General features: G+C 39.9%; 1 protein-coding gene across 1 annotated transcript in view; it reads right to left on the bottom strand.

Annotated features, from left to right (window-relative positions):
* The window catches only part of TBCE (tubulin folding cofactor E), a 59504-nt gene that overhangs the window by 37088 nt on the left and 8468 nt on the right, over positions 1 to 13948 (bottom strand). The window contains exon 2 of the mRNA XM_090263450.1: positions 2926 to 3054. Coding sequence (XP_090119576.1) covers positions 2926 to 3025 — 100 coding nt within the window. The 5' untranslated portion in view covers positions 3026 to 3054. The remainder of the gene's footprint in view (positions 1 to 2925; positions 3055 to 13948) is intronic.

The following is a 13948-nucleotide window of genomic DNA, read 5'->3' as shown; positions in this document are numbered from 1 at the left end:
CCTGTGTCCCGGTGTTTTCATTGAGAGCATTTCTCACATCATCACAGCCCAATTTTTGTCTCCACCCTTCCATTAGCATTAATTCCAAGAATACTCCTAATAAACTCTATGAACACCAAGTTTCCTGCATGTGAATCTCCATCTGAGATGTCAGAAATTTGGCAACATATATCAAGAACCTTCAAATTATTCATATTTTTGAGAAGCAATAGGGCAGAGAGGGCACAAACTCTGAAGCACAGATTCAAATCCCAGCTCCGCTCTATGAAAGTATTGAGACCTGAGTCTTGGTCTCCTCACCTATACAGAAGTGGGACTAATAGCATCTACATTTCAGAGTCGTTATAATGTTCAAAGTAGAGAGCACATGTGAAAGCACCTGGCACACAGTGATTGCTCAATTAGTAATTAAGGTTGCTAATCAGCTGACTTCACCAAAGTTAAATGCTACTTTCTTTTTCAATTTACCAATAATGCCAGTCACACAAGGACAAATGCCCTCTCCATATTAAGCAAGTACCTATGTAACTAGGAAAGACTAAAGGCCATGCTGGCTCCAGTGTGGCCCACAGGGTCAGCTGAGACACTCCCTGGTAATCTCAGGTCCATGAAGGCAGAATTCATAACCAATGGTTTCAATGGTTTCAAACCTGAGTGAGTATCAGAATCCCCTGAAGGACTTCTTAAAACACAGACTGTCGGGCCACACCTCCAGAGTTTCGGGTTCAGTAGTGCTGGGGTGAGGCCCAAGAATTTGCATTTCCAACAAGTAGCCAACTGATGCAGACTGGCCAGGGACCTCACTTTGAGATCATCTGGTCTAAGTTTGTCACTGAATCTCCCTGTACCAATTCAGGCCAGTTCCAAATATATAGAAGATATCAAATGTCTGTTGACTAAGACACATAAATAAGTCTACTATACTGTTTTTTACAGAAGTATAAAACTAGAAATTACAAGCAAAACCATCTGCAAAATGAAACCTACCCAATGGGAGAAAATATTTGCAAATCATGTATCTGATAAGGAATTAATATACAAAATATATAAAGAACTCAAATCAACAGCAAAAAATCTCAAACAACCTGATTAAAAAATGGGCAGAGGATCTGGACGGACAAGACAACATTCAGATGGCCAACAGATACACGAAAAGATGTTCAATATCACTCATCAGCAGGGAAATGCAAATCAAAATCACAGTGAGGTCCTTTAGTTGGAGCATCGTCCTGCTATGCCAAAGTTGCAGGTTCCATCCCCAGTCAGGGCACATACAAGAATCAACCAATGAGTGCGTAAATGAGTGGAACAACAAATCAATGTTTCTCTCTCTCTCTCTTCCTCCCTTCCCCTCTCTCTAAAAAATCAAGTAATAAAACATTAAAAGCCACATGGTATAAATACGTATTTTAAAATACCACAATGAGATATCACCTCACACCTGTCAGGATGGTCAGTATCAAGAAGACAAGAAACAACAATGCTGGTGAGGAGACGGAGAAAAGGGCTTATGCACTTTAGGTGGGAATGGATACCGGAGCAGCCACTTTGGGAAACAGTATGGAGGTTCCTCAAAAAATTAAAAAATAGAACTACCATAGGACCCAGAATTCCACTTCTGAATATTTATCCAAAGCAAACAAAAATACTATCTTAAAAAGCCATATGCACCCCATGTCACTGCAGCATTATTTACAATAGCCAAGACATGGAGGTAACCTAAGTGTCCACCAAAAGATGAATGGATAAAGAGCATGTGATATACACACACATAATGTAATATTATTCGGTTATAAAAAGGAAGGCTATCTTGCCATTTGCAACAACATGGATAGACTTTAAAGGCATTAGATTAAGTGAAACAAGTCAGACAAAGATAAATACCAGATAATTCACTTATAGGTGGAACCTTTAAAAAAGGGACTCAGCCCGGGCTGGCATGGCTCAGTGGATTGAGCACCGGCCTGTGAACCAAAGGGTCACATGCCTGAGTTGTGGGCCAGATCCCCAGCTGGGGGTGCACAAGAAGCAACCACACATTGATGTTTCTCACTCTCTTTCTCCCTCCCTTCCCCTCTCTCTAAAAATAAATAAAATCTTTTAAAAAATAAAAATAAATAAGAAAGGCACTGACAGAGAGCAGAGAGCAGATGGGCCATTGTCAGAGGCACAGCATGGGGGTGGACAAAACGCATGAAGGGAGTGAAAAGGTACACGCTTCCAGTTATAAGTAAATAAGTCTTGGGGATGTAATGCACAGCATGGTGACTAAAATTAATAATACTGTATTGTGTATTTGAAAGTAGCTAACAAACTAACAAACTAGATCTTAAAAGTTCTCATCACAAGAAAAAATACTAACAATACATAATAATAGATATTAACTTGAGTTATTGTGGTGATCACTTCACAATATATACAAATATTGAATCTATGTTATACACCTGGAACTACAATTTTATGTTGTATCTCAATTAAAAAAATACAAGTAAAATACTGTTGTAAAAACACAGATTAATATACACCAAAATTAAGTGAAAAGGGTAACACAAAAAGTTATAATATTTTAAACTACATTAAATACTTCTATATAAACAAATGGATTAATAACAGAAGATATTTCAAAAATTACTTAGTTTTTGAGTTTAGGATTATGATAATTCAAGATTTCTTTTGTTGTTTAAAGTTTATGCAAAATATATTTTAAGGTTGAATTAATATGAAATAGCAATACTAAATAATCGAAGTGTATAATGAAATAAAACCATAGATATCATAGGATATTGTTACCACATAAACCTGTATAGTGTAGGCATCTCTAAATTGGTTGTTAGTTTCCTTAAAACCAGTGTTAATACAGCAGTCTTGAAAAGCCTGCACAGAACCACCACAGAATAAATACACACACACGAAATCATACATCACCTGGCACAGGAGGGACAGGGCCACAGAAAAGCACTGTGGCACGTTCTCCATTGACGTCAACTCTTCGACCAATGACATCTGATGTCAAAGTGTTGCTCATTATAATAGAGCCAGAATCCACGATTTGATCTAGGAAGAAAAGTACAACACTGATAAGAACTTACTAAAATTCTTTTTAAAAATTGTTGTAAACTTCATGTAGACATTCATTAGGTCAATGCTTCTGACCAATTTAGTCTTCATGTTTTGGTGAGAACCTAGTAGTTTTATGTACCATACACTGATAATTTGAGTTTACTTTACTGTCGAACTATGTTTTGATCATCGAATATATGTTTAAAATCTTGTTTAACTCCAGTTGGCTCACATCACATGACTTATCTATTCTGTCACTTACTGGAGGGGGTGGGAAGGGACGAGAAAGGAAGGGGTGAAGTAATGGAGAAAAGGGAAACAGGCGGCATGAACCCCATTCTCTCCTTAGGAAGGGAGAAAAAGACAAATTCACAGATATGGAAGCAACACATATCATGAATAATGAATAAAAGATTAAACTAATGAAAACACAGAACCCTAAAAATAAAGAGAAGGCCTTAAAAGGAGCCTGAGGGAAGAGCATCACCTGTCTAGGAGTGATAACTAGACCGAAGTCCTGCTTCACAGGAAAGCAGTAGACTGAGCCAGCTGAAACCGGGATGGTGGGAACCTCTACAGGACAAACTAGTTTTTCCAGCAAATGAAATGCAGTAGAAAAAGAAACAGACAGAAAGAGATCAAAGAGAGTAAAAGAAACTTAAGAGACACGTCAACTAATTGTAATGTACAAACTTTATTTGGATTCTAATTTTTTAAATTTTTATTTATTGATTTTCAGAGAGAGAGGAAGGGAGAGAGAGGGAAACATTGATTTGTTGTTCTACTTATTCATGCATTCATTGGTTGATTGCTTGTATGTGCCCTAAGCAGGGATGGAACCCACAACCTTGGCATATGAGGATGATGATCTAACCAACTGAGCTACCTGGCCAGGGCTGGATTCTGATTTTTTAAAACTGTAAATAATTGTTTTTAAAGAGAAATTATGGCCCTGGCCTGTGTGGTTCAGTTGGTTGGCGTGTTGTCTGGTACCAAAAGGTTGCGGATCCCTGGTCCAGGCATATATGATCCCGTGTTTTGGCACGTACAGGGCACGACCAGTCGATATAGGTCTCTCACATTGATATTTCTCTCTCTCCCTTCCTCTCGCACTAAAAAGCAGTGAAAAAATGTCCTTGGGTGAGGATAAAAGAGAAATTATGAAAAAACTGCAAATTTCAACATAACTAGATATTTGATGATATTAAAGAATAACTGTTTCCAGTAAGACTCATAAAAATCTATTTATCTTCAAAAACAAGGGAATAATAGTTAATTTTGAGCTGTGATAATAGTATAATGGTTATGATTTTTAAAAGCCTTTATCTTTTAAATACACATTAATATATTCACAGGTATTTCAGAAATACCAGGCCACTGGCACTGTACACCCAACACTGAAAGGAAGTAAGAAACAGAGCGGCCAGTGAGGGAAACATTGTTACCCTTTCGCCATGGCATTGGCCTCCATCCACTCACTGGACACCCTAAGCACTAACTGTGTGCTAGGTACCATGTGAACCTGCCACCACAGAAACCATACATCCACCTTCTGTCTGGAAGGTGTCCAGCCATGCGCTATGAAAAAGAGAGTTATTGAAAAAGACACAAGATGCAAGAAGCATTGTACATAGGACAATGATAGCTTGATCCCCTTCAAAGTAGGCACCTTGGGACTTCACACAGTTCTCCTAATCGCCATCAGCTGTCCCGACGTATTTTCCTGCATTTAATCGACAGTCTGAAATCTCTTCCCTTTCAAAGGTGATTTTCATTTTGGGAAAAGCCAGAAGTTGCAGGGTGCCAAATCTGGGCTGAAGGGGTGTGATTTGATGTTTTGCCAAAAAACTGCATGAGATGTGATGCATGAGTGGGCGCACTGTCCTGATAAAGCCGCCAATCACCAATTACCATAGCTGCAGCCTCTGAATCATCCAAATAGTTTCCATGGAGGAATGTTCAAGCTTAACACAAAATTTGATGCAGATTCGTTGCTCTACCTGCTCAGTCATTTTGAATGCAACGGCCACACAGTACATATGTTCACTCAATGGCGTCTACCATCCCCACTGACTAGTACAGTGAAATCATCATTGTTCATACCTGCTCATGCCAGTCCACTCCCCTTAACTGTCAGATTACATCGTCATGCAAACCACTGTTACATTAACAATGGTTGCACTTTTTCTGGACAGACCTCGTATATGATTCCTGCCTCAGAAACTTATGGTTCAGTGGCAGGTAGACTTAAGAGAAAGGTACAGATTTCAGAGAAAGTTAAGAGCTAGAATCAAGAGCATCTGGTGATTAAATGGATAGAAATGATAAAATCAAAGACCAGGAAGACTTAATATTTTGTCCTGGGTAAAAGGTGGTGCCAGACACTGAAATGATAAATATAAGGGGAAGCCTAAGTTTGGGAGGAAGACCATGAGTTTGAGGTATCTATAGAATGTCATGATGGATGTGGGTCTCTAGTTCAAAAGGCATGTTTTTATTGGACATGTGCATTTGGGAGTCATTGGCACAATTTTTAACTGACACCACGAAAGTAGAGGAGATCAAAACTACTAGCTGGGAAAAAAAAGAGGATCGATGATAAAAGACCCTGGGGAAATACTGACATATAATATTTAAAAGGGAAAGGGAAGAAACCCCTAGAAGGATCAGAGGAGGAAAGCCGGAAACAAGAAAAGAAAGCCAAGGGCAGCAGGGGTAATGGAGTGACAGTATCAGAGGCTGCAGAGTACAGGGGAACCTGGGGCTTGGAAACCTCATGTTCCTGTACTGGTGGGCAAATGGCTTACAGCCATAACCTCCCCTTTGTCTAAATGAAACTTGGTTTCCATTATAAAACCGGAACATTGTTGTGGGGTAAGAATTTTGAAGTCACCACAAATTACAGGACTATTGAACAAAGTACTTTTTAATTTTAATAATATTACCATATAAAATCTGTACAAAATAAGAAAAGCATACAGTGCTAATCACACCTTCTTGGGTTAAAACCACAACCCTGATAACTCATGAAGTCCACCAGCATGTGTATAGCTGAGGTCTCTGGTATCATTACTTCTGTACCTGTGTTATCTTTCTTAAAGAAATAGCTGACATTTCATCTATTATTGGAATTGTCTGTTCCCATACAAAATAATAATCTGAGCATTTTTTGTCTTACCAAGTTTCAGTATTGAGTTTCCTCCATCTGGTTCTCTAGCTTCTCATAAAAACATTTCCCCTAATTCCTGTGAGATGACCCTTGTCTGAATTTCGACAGTTTAAATATGGGAGGACGGGCAGTCACAAAGGAGCTGAGACCAAGAGCTGAACCTCAGATCTACACCTGCCTAGGTCTGAAAAGTGAAAGACTAATCGCCAAACCAGCTCAGATGAATTGATGGCAAAATCACTAGGCAGGAGGGCAGGCATGGGAAAGCCAGGGACTCGGCAGCTGAGTGGTCTGATCAACAGACAGAGCCCCACTCACAAGCCCATGTCTCGATGCTCAGTTCTAGTTGCCGAGGAGGTAAACGAGTACGATCACTGTAGAGCGCCATTCCTTCCAGAAGGTCAAGTATTCGGCGGAATCTTGGTTCCACAAACTAGAGTGCGTAGCAGCTAAACTGTTGTCTGCAGCTCTGGCTTGGTGCTCAGGCTAACAGTGAGAATGCCTTGGTGAGAAGCACGGGGCAGTGGTCTACAGTGAGCCAGGAAACCAAGGCACACAGCACTGTGTAAGGAATTCACAAACTATAAAGTTCTTTGGTGTGCTGGACCACTTGACCTCTAGTAACAATTCTTTTCATTCCCACCTGTAGGCTGTGCCCACAGGGCTTGAGATCATTTGGTACAGGGGTTTAAGGTCCGTCATCGGTATTTTTGATGATCCTGTCTAGTCTCTTAACCCTTCCAATACCTTGTTTTTGATCCTGTGATCTGTGAGGACCTAGAAACTGGCCCTGTCTTGGTTCCAAAGCTGGAACCCTCTCCCTCTGGCCAGTCTCCCAATGAGTCACTGTAGCCTGCGGTTAAACCACTCGAGGCTAGTGACTGGCCCACCCTGGCTCTCCACCGCTTGTTGCTACCACCACCACTTGGATCACTCCCAGGGCAGCCCCTCCTCCCATTTTAGTGCCTGGTCAAACTGTCCTGAGTCAGCTGCTCACCGAGCTACGTTGTCTCTAGTTGCCCGCAGTGGGCCCTCCCCTAATCACTTGAACTGACTGGCATGTCACTATTCCTTGATTAGGTTCATTTGGGTCCCAATCAAGCCCTGGTTAAGATGAATGCCTTTTATTTAAATACACTTGCTCACTAACTAATGAAGATAGCCCATTTAATTTTCAGGTGGTTTCACTTGTCAGATAATAGCTCTTTAAAAGGAGATGAAGTATACCTCTCATTTTCACCCTCTGATTTTAGTCTGTCTTCTGCAGCCATAGAGAATCAAACTATTCCTGGTCCCAGCTGACATTTCTATATTTAAAGGCCACCTCTCCTCCTCCTGTCCCCACTTCCCAGGTATACATGCAAATTCCAGGTTCCCCCACCATAATTCATTTACAGATTCTTAAAGTACAATAACTAAAACTGAAAACCATATTCCAAATGTGACTCGACCTATATGTAGGTTCAATGGTCTGAACATCATTTTTCTAATAATGTAGCCTAATATTATTCATTTTTCTCTCTTTTCATGGGAAAGGCTGTTGTTTACAATGAAGACTGCACTGAAATACAAATTCCATAACCATTTTTGAGTTCCTGTCACCTTCTGATCATAAAATTAAAATGTTTACATTTCAGCCGTGGTTGGGTAGCTAAGTTGATTAGAATGTCATCCCCGAACACCAAAGTTGTGGGTTCAATCCCCAGTCAGGGCACCTACAAGAATCAACCAATGAATGAATAAATAAGTGGGACAACAAACGGATGTTTCTGTCTCTCCCTTCCTCTTTCTCTCTCTCTAAAGTCAATTTTAAAAATGTTAAAGTATTTTAAAAATGGTTACATTTCACTATAATTATATTACTTGTGAAAGTGGTTTCAATAGTTTTAAATGCCTTTTCAATTTTCAATAACACGTAAATAGAATTTCATTGCAATACATATAATTTTTGTTCTTTTAATAGTCTATAAACATACAGCCACAGGATCATCATTTTTTAAAAAGATTTTTTAAATTTATTTTTAGAGAGAGGAAAGAAGGGAGAAAGAGGGGGAGAGAAACATGGTGCATGAGGGAACCGGTGACTGGCTGATTCTCTCACATCCCCACCTGGGGACCTGGCCTGGAACCCAGGCATGTGCCCTGACTGGGAATCGAACCAGCGACCTTCCAGTCCACAGTCTGCAGCTCAATCCACGAAGCCAACCAGCCAGGGTGTGAATCAGCATTTTAATCACTTTAATGCTAACATGTAGCTACCACAATTTATTCAACCATTTCTCTACTGTTACATTTTCATTGTTTACTATCCCAAAGAAAATAACTAAAAACAGATTTCATTTTAAAATTATTACTGTCCTTTGTAGTATCTCCTTGGAAAAATTCTTGAGATAATTAGTCAAAGTAAATGAGTATGTTTATGATTCTAGAAAGCCATGGCCAAATTGTCAATCAAAAACAAAAAAAAAAGTTAATTATTGACACTAACACCAAGAAAAAAATCTTACTTATTTCGACAAAGTGTTACAAATTCCAATCAAGAGCTTTCAAATTGGTCTTCTGTACCCTGCACTTGTACAACTAATTTTTGAGGTAGGACTTAATACACTGTAATATGTATAAATTTAGGACCTTATGAATATTTAACATCCAATAACCCAACATATTAACTATCCTTCTCAGCTTTGTCCTGTGAAATTTGTTAAGAATGAACACACACACAAAAAGAATACATAAGATACTGACCAAAGACAGAAACCCATAAAAATTGGGTAAAACATTTTAGTTATAAGCCTTCCTATTACCCACCTCACATTCAGGAGTATCATGTACTCTGCAAAATGCTTCAATGAAATAAAAATAGTCAGTCAGCCCTGGCCAATGTGGCTCAGTTAGTTGGAGCGTCATCTATTAAGTGAGAGGTTGCAGGTTTGATTCTCAGTCTGGGCACATACTTAGGTTGCAGGTTCAATCCCTGGTCTGGGTGGGTACAGGAGGCAATTGATCAATGTTTCTCTTTCCCTTCTTCTCTCTCTCAAAGAAATGAAAAAAATGTCCTTGGGTGAGGATTAAAAAAAAAAAAAACAAGTTAGTTAGAATATGCTCTGTCAGTCAGACAGATGAGGTGGGATAAAGGAAGGGAGACTCACTTTTTTACGTATACACCTCAAAGACTAATGAATATTTTTGTAACGGGTGGTTGTTTTTCTATTAATAATCATCAGGAGGAGGAAAAGAAGAATGAGAATGAAAAGAGAAAGGAAATAATGCACCTTTCAGTATGAATTTCCCTGGCTCACCAGGGAATCACAATCCGAACAAAACAGCAGGTAAATTTAGCAAGACTAACTAAACTCTTCCCAGCTCCTGAGATTACTATGTCCTAAATGTTCACAAACATCTTTCTTAGAAATTATAACTCCCTTGTTCATTGCTCTTCAAAGATTGTGAACAGATATTTTTGCAGTTGTATCAGCTAATTTTCACATATTACTTGGTGTTATTTCTCTGGAAATGAAGACTATTTCAAAATAAACAAATGATAATTATCTTACCTCTTTTTTTTTAAGCATATATTATGTTGTTACAGTAGTTCCAATTTTTTCCCCTTTGCTCCCCTCTGCCCAGCACCCACCTTCCCTCCAGCAATCCCACCCCCCTTAGTTCATGTCCATGGGTCATGCATTAAGTTCTTTGGCTTTGCCCTTTCCTATATTATTCTTAACATCCACCTGTCTATTTTGTTCCAACCGATTATGCTTCTTAGTCCCTGCACCATTTCTCCATTTCTCCCCACCATTTCCCCATTTCTCCCCCTCCCGCTTCCCAGCTGATAACCCTCCAAATGATCCCCATACCTATGATTCTGTTCCTATTCTGGTTTGCTTACTTGGATTTTGTTTTTATTTTTTAGATTCAGTTGTTGATAGCTGTGAGTTTGTTGTCATTTTAGTGTTCATAGTTTTGATCTTTTTCTTAAGTAAGTCCCTTTGACATTTCATATAATAATGGCTTGGTGACGATGAATTCCTTTAGCTTTACCTTGTCTGGGATGCACTTTATCTGCCTTTCCATTCTAAATGATAGCTTTGCTGGATAGAGTAATCCTGGTTGCAGGTTGCCTTTCATCACATTGAATACTGCTTGCCAGTCCCTTCCTGCCTGCAAAGTGTCCTCTGAGAAATCAGCTGATAGTCCTATAGGCAACCCCCGTAGGCAACTCTCCGCCTCTCTCTTGCTGCCCCAAGGACTCTGTCTTTATCTTTCACCTTTGGCATCTCAGTCATGATGCGTCCTGGTGTGGTTGGTCCCCTCTGGGTTCAGCTCGCCTGGGACCCTCCGTGTTTCCCGGACCTGTATGTCCCTCTCCTTCGCACAATTTGGGAAGTTTTCCTCATTTTTTTCAATTCTTGCTTCCTCATTCTGCACTGGTTGACTCATTGTTTCCTCCTTATGTTCCAAATCATTGATTTGAACCCCGGTTTCCTTCCCTTCACCACATTGGTTTTGTGTGGATTTTCCTTTGTTTCACTTAGCATAGCCTTCACTTCTTCTTATGCATTTGCTATACTCAAGCATATCTGTCAAGCCTGTGAGCATCTTTATCACCAGTGTTTTGAATTCTGCATCTGTTAGGTTGTCTATCTCCTCATCTGTTAGGTTGGCTATTGCCTTGTTGCTTAGTTCTCCCACTGGAACCTTGATCCGTTCCCCCTTTTGGGCCATACTTCTCTGTCTCCTCATTCTGACAGGCTCCTGTGTTTGTCTCCACGTCTCAGGTAGAGCTGTCGCTCCTGTTACGTTGTAAGGGGTAGAGCCTTAGGGATGCATCAGTACAGGGTGACCTGTTTCACCACGTTGTGGCGCTGTATGTGGGAGAGGGGTCCAAGAGGGAACAATGTCTCCTGCCCAGCACTCACCTTTTCCAGGCACCTCTCCCACTTCCAACCCGGACTGGCACCCCTCCAGCTGCTTCCCTGGCCGTCGTTTCCAGACTGGGTGGGTCTGCCGATGTTCTAGAACCGTGGAGGCCCTTTAAATAAGTGGACTCTCCTGAGACCGGCAGTTTCTGCCTCCACCCCAACCCCCACCTGTCTGCACAGTCAGAAGCAATGGGGCTTGATTTTCCCCGGTGCAGGGACCATGGGTTGCAAGGTCCAGTGAGGAGCTGGGAACGCTTCCCAGGTGACCCTCCTGACTTTTTAAAACATGTGACTACACTTTCTGCCGGCCTGCTGCTGCCGCCGCTGCTGCCGCCACCACACCGCGTCCTCTCCTCCCCGGCTCCACCCCTCCTACTGTCTAGGTGAGTATTTCTTCTTTATATCTTTGTTTGCTGGACTTACATACAGTTTGATTTTCTGGAACTTCTGATTGCTTCTAGTTTTGAGGCAGTTGTATTCCTTCTTAGTTGTGGAGGGAGACGCAGCATGTGTCTATGCCTCCATCTTGGCTGGAAGTCTCATCTTACCTCTTTTTTGTTTTCAACATTCTTTTACTAGATTTTTTTTTGACAAGTGTGAGATACAGATAAAAGTGACCCTCAAACCGGTAAAAAATGATTAGCAGCAAAACAGAATGTGGTAAGCAGGTTAAGAAATCTTTCAAGAGGGCCTAGAGACACAGCTTGTCAGAGTTAAGGAATATTTATCACCTGGGAAATTGTGGCTGGAAACATGAGGCTGGAGACATAAACAATTAGAGTTAACCGTGTGTGAGGGGCACCCGTCAGGGAATATTTATCACCTGGGAATTATGCATGGTCAGTGAGATAAGGAAACTTATAATTGCTACCCTTAGTTGATTTAGTCAACCGCGTTAGATAGATTGTAACTCCAGAGTATCCAGTAGGAAAAAATGGAGAGGAAGGGGAGGAGGAAAGGGGGGGTTTACTTCTTAGGATAAAAGCGGCCTGCTCTGAGCCCTGGCGCACGCCCTTTGTTAGGCTGCACCCAGACTTGCAGATCTGTGAATAAATAGCTGCCTCGTTTAATGCTTAAGTCCTGTGTCCCGGTGTTTTATTGTGAGCATTTCTCACACAAGTCAGGAACCATCCTCCATTAAAAAGACAAAAATAAGAAACTGAAACAATGTGCCATTTTTCTGTCATCTGTTATACATTAAATATATTTTTAAAATATGAATCAAATGTGAAAAATATTAAGATTTACAAAATAAAGGCCATGAGTATATGGCTATTCATTATACTTTTCTCTCCATTTTTCTAAGTTTGAAAATGTTCAGGTTTAAAGATAAAAAATATATATTATTATTATACCCAAGGAGTAGACTTTCTTGTCTATTTTTTCAATCTAAATCAAGCTAAAAGCTTTTCTTGTCTTCACTTTTTTTTTTTTCATGATTTTGAGGCTAAGCCTTACTCATAGTTTCCCTAAGAGGTCTGTTCAAGTGTCTAAATGTCACTAGTTTTTGACTGCCTCGTTCTATTTCAGTAATCCCCTTTGTATTTTTCTATGTATATCTTTCTCACTTAATGTTTTGCATAGATAATACTCAGGTATGAAAAGCGTACACTGAAGTTCCCCTTCCACTCCTGAGAGTCATCTCTTCCCAATGGCAGCAGCTTTATTAGTATCTCATACACACTTCCCTAGATATTTTATGCTTATACAAGCAAATATATTTTTCTTTCTTGATATAAATTGTAGCCTACTATATATGTAGTACTATTCCTTACACTTTCTTTTTTTTATAAAGATTTTATTTATTTATTTTTAGAGAGGGGAAAGGAAGGAGAAAAAGAGGGAGAAAAACATTGATTTGCAAGAAATACATCAATTGGTTGTCTCTACCACGTACCCAAGTGGGTACCTGGCCTTTAACCTAGGCATGTGCTCTGCCTGGGAATCGAACCAGCAACTTTATGGTTCACAGGCCAGCACTCAAACCACTGAGCCACACCAGCCAGGGCTATTCCTTACATTTTCATTCAATAATATACCACAGAAATTTATCCACAATTGTTCATATGGAAAATAATACAATAATTAATAAATAAAAATACAAAAGTAAACTCTGTGTTTCATGCATTGAGAGCTGGAAACCTACTTTTTGCACCACCCTGTCTTTGTATAGGTCAACCATAATTTTTTTAACCATTCCTCAAACTGACAGAGGCTACTCCAAAGTTTTTGCTACTACAAACAATAGTGGAAGGATTAAGCCTGTACACCTGTCCTTTTACACATGTGCAAAAATATCTATAGGAAACATTTCCAAAACAGGTGTTTCTGAGTCAAAGGGGATATGCATTTTTAATTTTGACAGCTAATGACAAATGTTCTTAATTAGTGATTGTACCAATTTACAGTACCGTTGGCAGTACATAAGCCTCTATATCATCACAACCTTGCCCTTCACATAGTATTAAGAAACTTTTGGTCACTTGCCAATCTGATAAGTGAAGTATTCATTTTGTTTGCATTTCCTTCTATGAGAGAAGCTGAGCATCTATTCACTTTTATTTCCTTTCCTGTTCACATCATTTGCTCATTTTCCCATTGGCTTGTTGATTTTCTTAATCTGTTTTTTTTTAATTTTATTTATTTTTTAGCGAGAGGGCAAGGGAGGGAGAAAAAGAGGGAGAGAAACATCAACGTGTGAGAGAAACATTGATCAACTGCCTCTCTCACACCCCCAGCCAGGTACCTAGCCCACAACCCAAGCATCTGCCCTGACCACAAACTGAACTAGCAGCCT

Source organism: Furipterus horrens, unplaced genomic scaffold (assembly GCF_987537825.1).
Source record: "Furipterus horrens unplaced genomic scaffold, mFurHor1.1.pri manual_scaffold_15, whole genome shotgun sequence".
Taxonomy (NCBI): domain Eukaryota; kingdom Metazoa; phylum Chordata; class Mammalia; order Chiroptera; family Furipteridae; genus Furipterus; species Furipterus horrens.
The sequence above is the reverse complement of the archived record's forward strand: the minus strand, read 5'-3'. Positions and strand labels throughout refer to the sequence as shown.